Here is a 15,335-nt window from a genome sequence, read left to right on the forward strand (position 1 = left end):
AATTAAGTAAATAAAATATATCGATAAAGGATTCTAAGTGCAAATATATTTATATTTATTAAGTTAATTAAAGATGCTCAATTATCTGATTGCATTCTTTGCTCAGAAACTGGAAAATTATCATTTTCGCGATTTTAGATAAATTGTGTCTATATATTTTTTTTCTTGATTTTTAGGGCATAATCATTATAAATTTAAAGAAACAAAAAGAGGGAAAGGGGGGTGGGTAGTTTTGTTAGAATATTTTTATTTTTTTGCAAAGCTCTGTAAAAAAAAGGTTTAACCTTGTAAACACAATTTGTAAAAAGTTCATAAAAAATATTATTATTTTTGTAACTTAAAAATAAAATTTTTATTACAAAATAAAAATAATTTATACATTATAAATTAAATTTTGGGAAATGATTTTATAACAAAATTTCATTAAATATTTTTCTAAAACTTCCTAATAAAAAAATTTGTTTGAATTATTAATATACTTTTTTTTTTAAAAACAATCAAATTAATTTTATTTAGAAATATAATGTGTAAATTGCTTTTAATATTCTTCATGCCGATGGTTGTGATCTTCTGCGATTATCACGGTAAAAAATCAATTATATTCTTTTATATTTAAATTAAGAGATGGAATGATTTTGCGAAATATTAGATATTAATTACATTATGAAGAAGCAAAAAATTTAACCAATGTTTTATAGAAAATACAGTTTATGGAGTTATTTTTCAACATTATTACTCAAATTTTTCTAGCTCCTGAATTTCTGGATTAAAAATTCTGGCCATTAAATATATATTAATAATTAATAATATATGTATATTTTAATGAAATTTATATTATTTTATCTTTATAGAAATGAGATTTTATTATATTATAGTTTATTTATAAATGTTAAATATAAATAAAAATTTCCTATTCTCTATTGATGGATAAAAATTAATTATTCATTTACTTATTTATATCGTATAATTAGTAATTTTTTAAAAATAAGAAATGGAAGGTAATTTCAAATTAAAATAAGTATATTAAAATATTGGCGATTCAAATTATTATAAATTAACTCATAATTTGAGCTGTTATAAGTGATAGTTTTCGGATAACCACTTGGGTTAGCCAATTTTTGAGCCAGCTAAAAATGGACTCTAACGGCTAAAAAATATACTAATTATGCAACTGTGCACACCAACAAAATAATCTCCTGTGTTGCTTCAGTTTTTCTTGCATCTACACAGCTAAAATGGTTACGAAACGCTGCCAGAATATATCTTCAAAATGAACTTTCAAATGCATACCTTATGAAAATAGACTTTCGCAATGCCCTACATTGCACTCCATAGGAAACATTTTCTTATCGAATTTATTAGAAACTATGCTATTACGTATGTTACTACCAAGATTCTTTCCATCAACAATTTTGGGATCAAACTGTATCTTATCCGCTGAAGGCATTCAACGAGAGGGACCTTAAAGGCCACTTTTATTTTCTCTAGGTCTTGATCATCAATTGCTAGTTCAATCTCCATGTGCGGTAGATGGAACGATACAAATATTGAATCGCCTGTATAAATTTTAGACCATTTTCCTATGAACCTTTAAATTTAATATAATTTATATTATATTTTCCATATTTTTTTAAATATAAATTACAAATGACACAAAGGTTATTAGCAAAATTGTCTACAATTCATAAGATAGGTATTCCAAATATGATGGCTATCTTTCCGGTTCAAACAGATTTTTCAATTTAAAAAAATACATGCTCAAAAAATGACTTGAAGTTGAAAAAAACACATTGATGCTAACATATATAAAAAAAAAAAACTATACCACCTATTAAAATTATATAAAATCTGAATGTTTTCCTGCATTTATTAATAAAATAATATCCACCATTCTATTGATGATTGAAACATTTTCATAAGAATAAAAAAAATATACTGTCTCTCTTTCTCATTATTAATAAATAAGGATACTTTGCTATAAACTGCGTTATATTTACTTTTTAGTCACACTTTATTATTACAATCTTTTTTTTTAAAATTTATCTTTATAATATATTAAATTTTCTTTCATCTGATATCCTGTCGAAAATTTTTGAACATATTTTTTTTATAACTCCCATTACTTCCCTATCCTCATGATCTGGATCCAAGGACATAGAGCGCTGATAAATTTAATTAATATTCTGACAAAATTTAAAAAAATTTCCATACAACCTTTCTTTGAAATAAAAACTCACTTTTTCAAAATTATTCCAAAGTCCAAAACTCATCAAAAATGCCTAAATTTCAAAGTCATATAAATACTGGGCTAAACAATTATTAAAAATTTTAATATCTTTCTAATCGATATTTTAAATAATGTCCTTTAATTATTATAAAAATTAGATTGTTTATTTCTTAAATGAATAAGCATCTCCCATTTTATGGGTTAATACTGTTTTACATGTGGTCGACAAATTGTCAAACTAGACAGGTCAGATTAATGGGTAATAAATAAATACTTTATAAACATTATAGCTAAAAATATCTCAAATATAGTGTCAAATATGTCTTTATTAACAATATCATAGATTTTTTATGTAAAGAATAATTTTTGGCATACCTTTATTGTCTTTAAATAAATATCAGTCATCCTGAGATTTTAAAATTTATATAATGTATTCAATTCCTTGTTAGCTTATATATCCAACGATAAATTGTAATTATTTAAGGAAATTTATTTTGCAAATAATATATAGCATGATTTATAAAAAATATCATATTATTATTATCATATTTAGGTAAAGAGCTTCTCAAAGATTTGTGCGAAGTTAAAAAGGATGGAACGAGTAATATAAAGGACTTCTTTGCTTCTAGAAAGCTTACCAAACTGTAATATATTTATAGAATAATAGAAATTTTTTTTTCAAAAATATACTTAGAATTGTTTTTCAAAATTTATGTGTATATTTTTTAGACCATGTAGTTAAAAAAAAATCATCATTAACTTCTAGATAAATATTGATCTATTTATATAATCCAGCCTATAACTTTAGACTTAATTAGCCTCCATTTACCTAATTGTTCTTTATTTCATTTGATTAGTTTTTTATTTACTATTGCGATTAGCAAAATTATTCGATTCTAAAAAATCTCGAATATGAATAGGAAGAATATATTATCGGTCGAATAATTTTTTTACCTAATTATTCTATCGAATTATTGTAATTATTTTTAATTATTTAAATTTCTCGAAATAATTTGTAAATATTCGAAATTATTATTATTTTATTTTTTTGATATTTATGATAAATATATTTGTGTAAATAGTATTTTATATTACAAAATGTAAGATATTAATTATTTAATATGTCCTTGGTTAGTAATTTTTTATTTTTTACTCTATCATTATTCCATCATCCACAAATCACTTTTTTTAAAATTTTAACATTGCATTTATTTCATTTTTTGAAAATATATTAAAGAATTTGATATTAAAAGTTTATGGTATTTTAAAGATGAAAGTATGATTAAAGAATAGATACATAAAATATATCAAAATATTTTATTATAAGGAATTATGATATAATATTAAATTAACGCAATTATATTCAATTGACAAAAATTAAGTTAAAACTGCTTACACAAATATTTGTTTTGGGTTGACAAAATTTGAGCCATAAAATGTGTAAAGTTATTTATTTCTTATCGATTAACCTTTAATTATTTAAAAGAAAATACTCATTTAATATAAAATATTTTTTTTTATAAAGTAAAAACCAGATTTACTTGAGAAGAGAATGGGACAAGATTGTTTGGAATGCTAATTTTAAGGACATTTTCAAGAATGGAATATTCTTACGCGAATATTATTTAATAATTCTTTGGCTACCTATAAAACCTGAATACCTTAGCGTTGAAAGCGATGTAAACATAATTGATTTATAATCTTTAGGGTGTTTTCTGTTAATCAGAGAAAGGTTTTTTTAAAATCTTCACGGAAAGCCCTGAAAGAACCTTTACATGAAAGTAGTAAAATCTAATTAGAGTTAACCTCTAACAAAATAGAACCTCATATTTAGTTTAACACTGATAGTAACTATAATAAGATTACTCGAAACACATGTTTATATTAAATTCTAACACGAATTTATTACGTATTAAAATATTTAATTAATAAAAGATTCAAAAAAAATATATTCAAGTCAATTATACGCAAATCATAATGAAGTTAAATTTTCCCGAAAAATTTAAAGTTAGATCCAGGGCTTTAAACAGAACCGAATCGCGAAACTTAAACCGTTATAAAGGAAATATAGAAAGAGCGAACCGAATTGTTTGAACCGGTTTTAAAAGGTTCAAAACAGTTTTTTTAAAATAATGAAATTTAAATTATTGGTCTACGTTTGAAATTTTAATTTTCTTTGGTGGCCATTTTAATTCGTGATTTCTTAAATTATAATATTTAACGATTAAATTGCCACTCTCTTCATATCAATCAATACCAATACAAATTTATTATTTAAACTTTATGCACTCAATTGTAATTGAGATTAGGCAAATTACTGCTTAATCAGATAAGAAATAATCTTCATGGTTAAATTAAATAAGGAATTATAACTATAAATTATAATGATTTTTCTCTAAGACTTAATATATATATAATATGTGTGTAGTGTTGTTAATTTGCTTGGTCGTAAAATTTACGACCTTTTTATGTGCTCAGGTTGACCCAAAGTCCAGACCCGGGATTCAGACCAGGGGTCCAGACTCGGGTGACGATTTATTAAACATATTGATTAAATTAAAAATAACACCCATTTTTAAGATAAAAATATTTTGTTTTTAAAAATTAATTAAAATAACACGTTATTTACTTTAAAAAACTAGAAGTTTTAAAAAAATGGAAAATAAAAACTCGAGATAATTTAACTTATAAAAAGTGTAAATTAATTTTATATATTTTGGACAGGAGAAAAAGATACTTTTTTTATAATCCCCCCCCCTCTTTATAAATAAAAACGAATATCTAAAAGTATTCGAAATATTCCAATCAAGCTCAATCTTAAAAAATTCAACATAAAATTGTTATATATTTAGAGATATATATTTAATAAAATTTCCAAGGCCCGAACCGACCTGGCAAAAATTTTTTTTTAAAATTTGGCCCAACTCATCCTGAACCTAATTTTATAGGCCCGGCCCGAAGCTTGGAATTTTGCAGATCTCAATTGTACAGTTATAATTATAAATTGGATGAAAATTATCTTATTTTAATTTTAATGAATAAAGTAAAAATTTGTTTTCAATTATAATGTTAAAAACTTGTATCGTTTCGTAATATCAAAAAAATATTCGTAATATCATCATCATCGCTTCAATAGTATATTTAATCATATTAAAACTGAATATAAAACAAAACAATATTAAACAAAACAATATAATACATAAGCATAATATTATATAATTTTCTAGTGAGGTGTTACGTCATGCATGTAAATATTAAAAATAAATTATTCACAATAATACGACCCGCCTCTGAACCCCGGATCTGGACCCTAAGTCTGGAGTCCGGGTCTGTGCTCGAGGTTCGTGCTCAGAGCTGGTTTGGTCAATATTTTAGACCCAAACCCAGGGTATGGGTTTTACAGAACCAACCAATTAACAACACTATATATATGTATATATGTATATATGGTTTATGATTAATTTTTATAACAAATAAAATTTATATAAACCGAAATGAACCGAAAAGAGTACAAATTCCGAACCGAACCGATATGAATGTCTTCATGAAAACCGAAATGGACCAAAACCTTTATAAAATTTTAAACTAAAACCCGAAACTAACGAACTGCTATACTTAACTATTCGAACCCAGGTTAGATTAGGTTGAAAGATATATCTTATATAATATAGATTGATATAAATATAAAGTGGGAAACGTTATTGAGTATATTTTAATGATTCTACGATTACATTTATTTTTTTAGTTAAGGGTAAATCTTGCTATATCATCTTCTAGTGGATATATATGGAGAATCGATTTTAGTAATCCTGACAGAATCAGTGAAGCATTCGACCTTCCAAATAACATAAAATACGTAATATTAATTATTACTATTTTTTTTTTTTTACTAATACTAAAACATATTTTAAAATTGTTGAAAATGAATAATTCTAACATATTCAGTTTCATCCAACCATATTTATTCTCGTTGTTTTTATCTTTAAGGCAATGGAAATTTAGATAACTTAATATTTATTGTGGAAAAACTAATTTTGGACAAATGGTTATATATTTAAACTAATATTATATCATCTGATAATCCTGAAAATTTCGCATATTTAAAAAGTAGATGTTGTCAGACATCGCTCTGTAGTTTTTATGAAAAAGCTTCTCTGATTAAATAGAATCAATTGATTAGAAACAGATATATATATAGGATAAGGGAGCTAGTTTATTGGTATTATTTTATAATAAAAAAATTATGAAAAGAAAATTAACCTATTTTTTGCGGAATAAAATATTATTATTATTAATTAATATTTATTTGTTGCTGCACAATTTTAGGATGAAGTAGTACAGGATGGTAAAGATATGGTTTTAAAAAAATATGACAAGGATGGAAAAATAGTCAACATCACTAGGTATCCAAATTCACTTATATATGCTGTGAGTAATAATTATAAACTGTCTGGAAAAACTCATAAATTCAAATATGTTCTCAAGACATGTAAAGGTATATTAAAATATATTAATTATATAACTTTACCATTATATATTAATATTAATTCTAGTTTTATATATCGTTGGCCTAGAATTGTAGTGCTCTACTTTATAAAATGAGAAATCAACATTAAAGTTTAAAATAAAATATAGGAAAAATTTATTGATAATTTTTATTTGTCTATATATTTAAAATTAAGTTATTATCCACTTATAACTCAAAAATTTTAAAAATGTCGAGTGGAGCATTCCACTAGACATACGATATATAAAAAAAACTATACTCTCTATTAAAATTATTTAAAGATACAAAAATATTGTAAACAATTAATTCAAAATATGAAAGTTTTCCTGCATATGTTAATATAATAATTTCCATTCTTTTGATGATTAAAACATTTTTATAGAAACAACAATATTTTCTATTTCTCTTTCTCAATATTAATATAATAAAGATATTTTGCTAAATAAACTGCATTATATTTAATTTTTAGTCACACTATATAATATACAAATGTTTTTTTCATTTATCTTTATAAAATATAGGTTAATTATAACGGCTAAGATTTTTTTTATCTGATACCCGTCGAAAGATTTTTTGAGGAAAATTTTATAATATTTGCCGATAACCGATATTTTAAAATGGGTGAATTATTCGATCCGATATAAAATATCGGTACATCCCTACATATTATTATTTTAGTTATTATAATAGTCGGATTTTTTTAAGGCAACACTAGTCCTGACCCAACCTATCAAAGGGTTTAAACAGATTAACCTTTATTTAATCATTTATAAACGCCATCTAAATAACTTTTTAAAAAAAAATTATCTCCTCTTAGTAGCAGGTCGCTTAGCTAAGTTTGACAAAAGCCCGATTCGGGTCTATTTTTAGAAAAGGACTAGATTAAAGAATTTAACCAAAATAATTAAGTAAGCCTGGAATTTTTGTCATAGGTGAAGATTTAGAGCTTTATTTGCAACCTAGATTCTTAGAAAGGGAACCGAAGAATATAGCAAATTAACCGAATAATTGATAAAGAAAGATTTAAAAAATACACCAAGCGGCGATTTTAACAAAAAAAAATTAAAAAATAAAAATATATATATATATTATTGATTTATTTAAACTTGTATGGATAATGGAAAATTCCTTTCATGATTTTGACTACACTGTTATTACAGGTGACTTGGAAAGTGAAATACGATCGATGTCCGGTGGTGGTGGCGAAAGCGAATATGGCTAATATCTATAACACGAAAAAAAAACTATTTATCCGCCAGGAAAAGAAATTAAAAAAAATATTAAATTATCTTTTTTTTTAAAAAATAAAATAATTTTACAAAGATTAAAATTTATTTTAAAGAGTGTCACAATATTTCCCATATGATTACCTTTTTAAAATCATTCGTTTCGCCAATTTTTCTAAAAAAAATAAATCGAGGTGATTTAAATCGCGGATTTTAATTAATCAATCCTATTGGCGATTTATTTTTGTGTCAGTCATAAATAAAGTATAATATACTACTATACATGATTTTAACTCATTACTACTATAAAACGACCAGGAATTTATACACCCCCCCCCAGTAAATTTTACCACTTGTCCCCCCCCCCTCCTCTAACCAAATTTTATTCAAGTGTATATTTGAAAGAAAGAAAGAAAGAAAGAAAGAAAGAAAGAAAGAAAGAAAGAGAACCATTCTGTCGTCTATGAGCAAAATCTTCAGGCACCATAATATTATTCCGGCTAAAAAAAATCTTAACTGGTTCCATTTTCAACCACCCCTAGTACCCTGTTAAACTATTTTGGCGAAAATCGAATTGGCCACTTATAACATTTTATAAAAAATAAATTATTTTTAACGAAATTAAATTTAAAAAGCATGATAAATAATAATGTTATTATAATATAAAATATATATAATTATCGTCAAAATATAAAGTGCTACGTGTGAGTATTAGAAAATAGAAAATAATGCTTTCACATTCAATTTATTATCATTATATTTTAAAGTGGGGGAAGGGGGGGGGGGGGGGGGAGAAGGAATTGTTTATTTAATTTTTATCATATTTTGACAAAAAATAATAATTGAGATTGAAGTGATAATACGGCGCGCAATGTGGTGATTAGCAAACATAAAAAATTTCAATAACAGGACCTGGAAAGATAGATGATCGTAAAGTTTAAAAAAAAGTTTTAGGCCTAATAAATGGTACAAAAAAACCGCAAAATTTTTAGTTTTAAAGCGAGAAGGCATTCATTTTATAGAATTAGTTGTAGAAAGGTTCGGATCCCTTCATTCAAATTATCTTACTTTTTTTCGCGAGTTCAGATTCGAATATTATCTCGAGGATAAATATCGGATCCCTGCGCGGGTAAACTCGGGTAAGCAATCCGTCGAACCCGATAGGATCGGATCTCGGTTTTAAAATATTCGGACCGGGTTGTTATAAAATAATTATTCTTTCTCTCGTACGAATTTAAACACAACTATTTTTATTCCTTCTTTCTTTCCTAATTTCCTTGAGGGCTAAATTTTCCCGCTTCCTTTAAAAATTATCGTATACCATTTTTCCCAACGGTACGGGCTAGGATCTTTGAAAAAAAAACAATATAGATGTAGCTGGGCAATATTTTTCAATTTTTTTTAGCGGATCGGACAGGGCCTAGTAAACGCTATGACTGGCGCAAATAGGATTCTTAAAAAAAATCTAATAGTGCGAACAAATTGTGCGTTTCAAACCCCGCGCTGCGAGCCCCAATAATGCCTCTCAAATGGCCTTGTGCAAATTGGCAAAATTACCGTTTGGCGTTAGCAACCATTTTAAAAAAAAGGCAAAACAGGTTTGCTTTTTCAATACTTTTTTTTTATTCTTCGTTTTGTAATATTATATATAAAATGTAATATAAAATAACTTACTTAAAATCCTAAAAAAAAAGGGAATATTTTAGAAAATTAAAGGAATTAGAACGCAGACGATAATATAATTTTTCAAAAGACAAATCCTTTTTATTTTAAAGATACTTATTTAAAATTCTGAATCGACGGATATGAATAAAAAAAAGGGCAACCTCAATTGAAACAAAGAGACGCGTTATGTTTTTTTTTAATTTAAAAATTACGGCAAAACGTAAACGCTCAATTTGTGCGCGCTAAAATAAAATGAGTGCTAGCTACAACTTTGACCATCTCTATCGTGGTTTACTAAAACTTTTAGCCAAAAAAAATTTGAATTAAGCCTATGAGTATCAACTTAGAGATTGATTCGAATATTTTTTGGATAAAAGTTTGGCTACGCTGTTTTATAGTTGACTAAGTGTGTTAGGTAGTTTAACAACAACTAAAAAAAATCTTTCGATTTCGAAATTTAAAAATCCAATATTTAAAAATGAGAGATATCCCAAATTATAATGGAAAATCGATTTTTGGGAAAAGGAATGGGGGAGGGGGAGAACCAACCCCGTGTTTATTATAATTTTTTAAAAAAAATAATTAGCAAGTAAAATTGTCCAGTAAAAACGAAAAAATGGGGAAGTTGATTTTCATCGAAAAAAATATATAAATAATATTAATAAATGAATTAATTTTGCCGAATGCCTTTTCAGAATTCAGAAATTAAAGATAATCATGATTAATGATTGTTTTAACCTTTTTATATTCGCATAATTCGCGTTTTAATGGAATGGATTTGGCAAAAAATAACATTATTTTATATTAAAAAAAATTTTTAAAAAAAATTTTTAAAAAAAACTATGCGAGTGTGATGAGACATGAAAGTCTTGATAAATTTTTATCAGATGTAAAATATTAGATTTAAAAAAAATTCTTAATTTTGTCGAGATGCGATGGGGTGGAGGAGAGGTAATCGTCTCCCCCCTTTTTTTTACTCGATTACAAAAACCACCAAATCGAATTTATTTTATCCGAATATTATCATCACAGCCGCTTAAAGATTCCTCCGAAAGTTTGATGATAATCAAAACAAAGTTGACAGTTTTCCTATACCAGACATACGATTAAGAAGTATATTATTTATATTCCGGAATAAGATAAAAATTTAGAGTGAGTTTGAACAAAATTCTCACAAATTTCGTAAATATATTTACTATATCGGAGGGAATTAAGAATCAGGATAGCATTAAAGAAGGATGCTCCTCAGCGCTTACAAAATGATTAAGCATAAGTATTATGAGCAATTAGAGTTATCCCTTTAAGAATCGATTAGAGTAGAGAAAAAAAGAAATTTTAAATCATTGTGACGCAATGCATTTGCCGGGAATTTTTTTAACTTAGTGAATAATTATTATAATGCAGTAATTTGTTTCCTGCAGACTCTTTGCACACATATGGCAGTAATAGAAAAAAGTATCAAAATGGAGGATAAAAAGTGGTGATGCACCAAGGAAAGAATTCGAGATGCCTTTATAAGAAACCAAAAATATCAAAAACGGAGGATAAAATGGAAATGCACTGATACAAATGGAATTAGTCGGTCTTGGTATTGGCCAATACTTTCAATCATAACTGATACCAGATATTCATATTTTTTATGCTACATTATTATTTTATTGGTAGATGTAGTATTTGAATTTGGTTGAGATAATATTAAAAGTAATAATGGAAGGTATCATAAAAAAATATAAAATGCATCCAAACTATAAAAAAAATGGAGAACTTTTTCTTGAAAATAAGAAATAAATTTGTCGATACTCAACAAACTCATTAATACCCTGGTTAATTTAGCTTCATGAAAACTTTTTATTTTAAGCATTAAAGAAAGGAAGAATGTAACTCAGTCCTTGAGTAACAATATAAACTCCTATTTGAGCCTATTGGATAGAAGAATGGTATTGGTATAGTTATGAAGTCATTGACCTGAAACGAATGCGATTGTCCGGTGAATCTCAAAAATTTCTAGCATTAGATAGATTGGTCCACTGTGAGAGCGAGTTTTTGCTAATGTTTTTAAGAAGTTCGACATGTTCCATAAACTCTAAAGTGTTTGAAACAAATTATGTAAGATATTTTCTAAGAAGATATCAGATTTATTTCATTTTAAAGTTTTTGCCCTTGCAATTGTTAAGTAGTAATGGCTGTTAGATTTGAAAAAAATTAGGGTTTTTATTTAAGGTAATACAGTTATCACATGATTACCATGATGGTTATGGGGTTATTGTCAGACTAAAGCCCTATTGGATTAAAAGGTGAATAGGTGATGGCATGAATATCTACATATAAGGTGTCTCTCATAATGAAACTGGAAAGGTGCATATTAATAAGTTTTAGACCTCAGAGAATTGTGCATAGGCCAGGATCACTTAGTTTGGAGATGAAATGGCAAAGTATCTTCTGCAAAAGAGAAAAAATAAACAAGTATTTGTAATTGTAACTAATTATATATATAATAAAAGAAAAATTTAATTCCTAAAAACATACACCTCACCCTTTAATATCAACATAATGCTTATAAATGATTAACATGTAAGAGAGGATGGGGGGGGGGGGGGTATTTATTTTCTCAGAGTATAATTTTTATATAAAAATGTTGTTTTTTTGAAATCAATAATTTGGTTGATATTAGATAACTAATATGATTATATGGGGTTTAATTATGATTTATAAAAATTTTAAAAAGGATATTAGTTTGTTTAAAATAAAACATTTAATTGCAAATTTTTCTAAGCAAATCTAAATAAAAATTCTTTTAATATACAATGTAGTTTATAAAAAACATTTCTATATTTTTTTAAACATATTTGCAAATAAGATGACTTAACTTGTAATGGGAAAATATTTAATTTGGATATAAATAAACTGAATTTTTTATTTTCCCCTATTAGACTAAGAATGCACCAGTGTTCTAGCATTTGAAAAATTAAACATTTAATAAAATATATCATATTTCTTTATTACTTTAAAATATGAAATTCAGTATTAATATGGGCAGACGATCAATTTTTCAATGCATAAAAGCTTATGTTATCTAAATATTTGGAATGAATTTTGCAGCACTTGATTTTTGGCTTGCTCATTATTTAATTTGAATGCACAAGCACTCTAATATCACCTTAGCCTTAAATAATAAGTCATTTAATTCTAATATTATATCATTAACATATATAAGCTGAAGTTCATATATAAATATTTTAATACAAAGTTATAATAAAAAAGTTATATTTTTGATATTATTTTGTTAAAAAGTATACTAAATTTATATGAACTTCAAAATGAATGTTATAAGTAAATATTATATTTCTATAAAATGGTGAATAAATAATTTATGAGAAAAATTCAGTTACATATAGAAATAAACTTTGGGATTATAGGTTTAAATCACAATGCATATAATAGAAAATAAATAGATAACTAAAATATAAACAGGTGTTATAACTTACAATTTGTATCAATTTTATAAAGCCCCTAGGTTCTCTAAGACTTGTGAGATTCCTTTGATTCATAACTTGCACCAACTAAAATATATTTTTAAAATCAGTCAAATGAAATAATGTAAAAAGTAAAACTATCTTTAAATCATAAGTCACTTAAACAAATGAAAAGATTAAATTTTTTAATTGTGAATAAAATAATTTTTAAATAAAAACAAAAAAAAATGACATAACAGTTCGTGGTTGTCTTTCAATTTCTAATAATGCAACAGTTCTAATTTGAAGGTTGTCCTAGTCAACCATAATAAAAGATATATTTTGTAAAACTCAAATTATTAGGGAATGTTATTTAATTATTATAACAAAAATGATCATCTTTTACGTACTTTTGAGGTATCCATGGTTAATAAAAAAAATATATACAGAAATTAAAAAGAATAGTTTATCGATTTTTCAGAATGTCCGTTTGATTTTAACCGAACATGAAGATGATAAATTATAAATTTATTTACATAATGAATTATCAATTTTTTTAAAATAAGTTATATAGTGTCAAAATCTTAAGTCTAATAATACATCAATTCTGAATTTTTATAAAATATTATATATTGTGCCTGGCGATAAAACTCTAGATTTCAATTCAACAAAAATTATGTTTGCAAAGGTATAAAAAAGGTAAACAAGTATACTCCACAGTTCATACAAATTGTCAAGCTAAAATATAAGAACAAATAAGGTATTTACCTTATTTTTATAAACCTTATACCATTTTACTAATATGAGTGAGGAAAAAAAGATAAAGATAATCGTTTAAAGGGTAATTGCCCTTTTTAAAATGGGAACTTAAATTGCAATGTAGCAATATACCTAGTAAAAAAGCCTAATATAAATTTAATGCTTAATGATATATAGCGGTTTTTATTAAGATTAAACAGTATTTCTCCAGTATTGGAATACATAATTATTATCATCTTGCGGGTGTCATTCTATTTTTTTATAAAAAATATTATTTTAATTTTTAAAATTATTTGCCTTATAATCTTGGATGATATCTATTTTCCCAGCTGATTAATTAATATAATTTAAAATTATTTAAATAAAGGTACACCTAATTCCTCAATCTCAATGTTAAATAAACCGTAAGCTATTATTAATTGGTTTTTTTTATAATTTCAAATTGTTTTCTTCTTCCAAATCATCAAAATCATAACTCTATTGAAAATTACAAAAGGGTTCGTTTATAATAATATTTTTCTCGAGATTTTGTTACTAAATCATGCACTCTGAGCAAAATCTCCAGAGATTGCATTGACTAAAATATTTGGTTAGCCATTATTAAAAATCGAGCCGTTTAACTATACTAATTTAGGCCGTGCTAACATTTTAGACACTTAGTATCCCCAATTTGACTGAGCCCCAGCGTCTACATGAGCGGAAGGGGTAGGAACAGTTTGCATCTTATTTTTATGAAGGGGTAGAGGGTAAGCTGCTTTAATGGGGGTAGGACAAATTTTTTTGGGGGTTATCTATTAAATTTTGTGATGAAATAAGACAAAATTTATAGCTGTAAAAATTAATACTTTTATTATAATATTATTATAATACAATTCATCGACCAAATCTATATATTACAAACAATCATACACATTGTTTTCCAAATAAACTATCCTTTTAAATGTAATTTAAAAGGTTTAGATATTTCAGCAAGCTCATTATGCCATAATAATTAATTCATTGTAAATAATGTAGGTTTTATTTGAATTTATTGTCTAAAAAATAAATTCTTTATATTCACAAAATACGATAGTTGGTAGTAGAGATAGATTAATTTAAGTTATTCTTTATAAATTCTTTGAAAAGAGTATCAATAAATAAATAGGTGAAAATAATAATAAAACCGCCGCCGAAGGCGGTGTAAATTTTTTAGGGGTAGACAAAGGTTTTTGAAGGGGGTTTGCATCCAGTGAAAATCCTGTCATGTAGACGCTGCTGAGCCCTAAGAATAGGCAATAAAAAATCAAATAATTTACAAATTAAACAAATCCAAATAATGATTTTGTTCATATTATAATAATTATTAAATTCAGGCGCGTAGCCAGGAATTTTTTACGAAAGGGGGGAGGGGTAATTTTCTAAAATTTATTTTTGATAATATGCTAATGTCGAACACAAATAATAAAAAGTGAAAACAAATATTAAGAGCGAATATACGGTTTAAAAAAATCATACCTATA

At 25.5% G+C, this 15,335-nt stretch overlaps 1 protein-coding gene and 1 long non-coding RNA gene across 2 annotated transcripts; one reads left to right on the forward strand and one right to left on the reverse strand.

Annotated features, from left to right (window-relative positions):
* Positions 1-478: 478 nt before the first annotated feature.
* On the forward strand, positions 479-7,260 carry LOC135922781 (uncharacterized). Its single transcript, XM_065457251.1, has 6 exons — positions 479-584; positions 2,781-2,871; positions 3,753-3,906; positions 5,973-6,083; positions 6,554-6,722; positions 7,256-7,260. The coding sequence occupies exons 1-6, from the start codon at positions 524-526 to the stop codon at positions 7,258-7,260; spliced, it is 591 nt and encodes a 196-aa protein (XP_065313323.1). The 5' UTR covers positions 479-523.
* Positions 7,261-7,834: 574 nt separating this feature from the next.
* LOC135922648 (uncharacterized) lies at positions 7,835-13,588 on the reverse strand. Its single transcript, XR_010570983.1, has 3 exons — positions 13,488-13,588; positions 13,111-13,185; positions 7,835-7,959 (listed from the first exon to the last, which is right to left on the reverse strand). It is a non-coding gene; the product is annotated as an uncharacterized LOC135922648 (long non-coding RNA).
* Between the last annotated feature and the right edge of the window lie 1,747 nt (positions 13,589-15,335).

The sequence above is a fragment of the Gordionus sp. m RMFG-2023 genome, chromosome 1 (assembly GCF_954871325.1).
Source record: "Gordionus sp. m RMFG-2023 chromosome 1, tfGorSpeb1-WG-v2, whole genome shotgun sequence".
Lineage (NCBI taxonomy): Eukaryota > Metazoa > Nematomorpha > Gordioida > Chordodea > Parachordodidae > Gordionus > Gordionus sp. m RMFG-2023.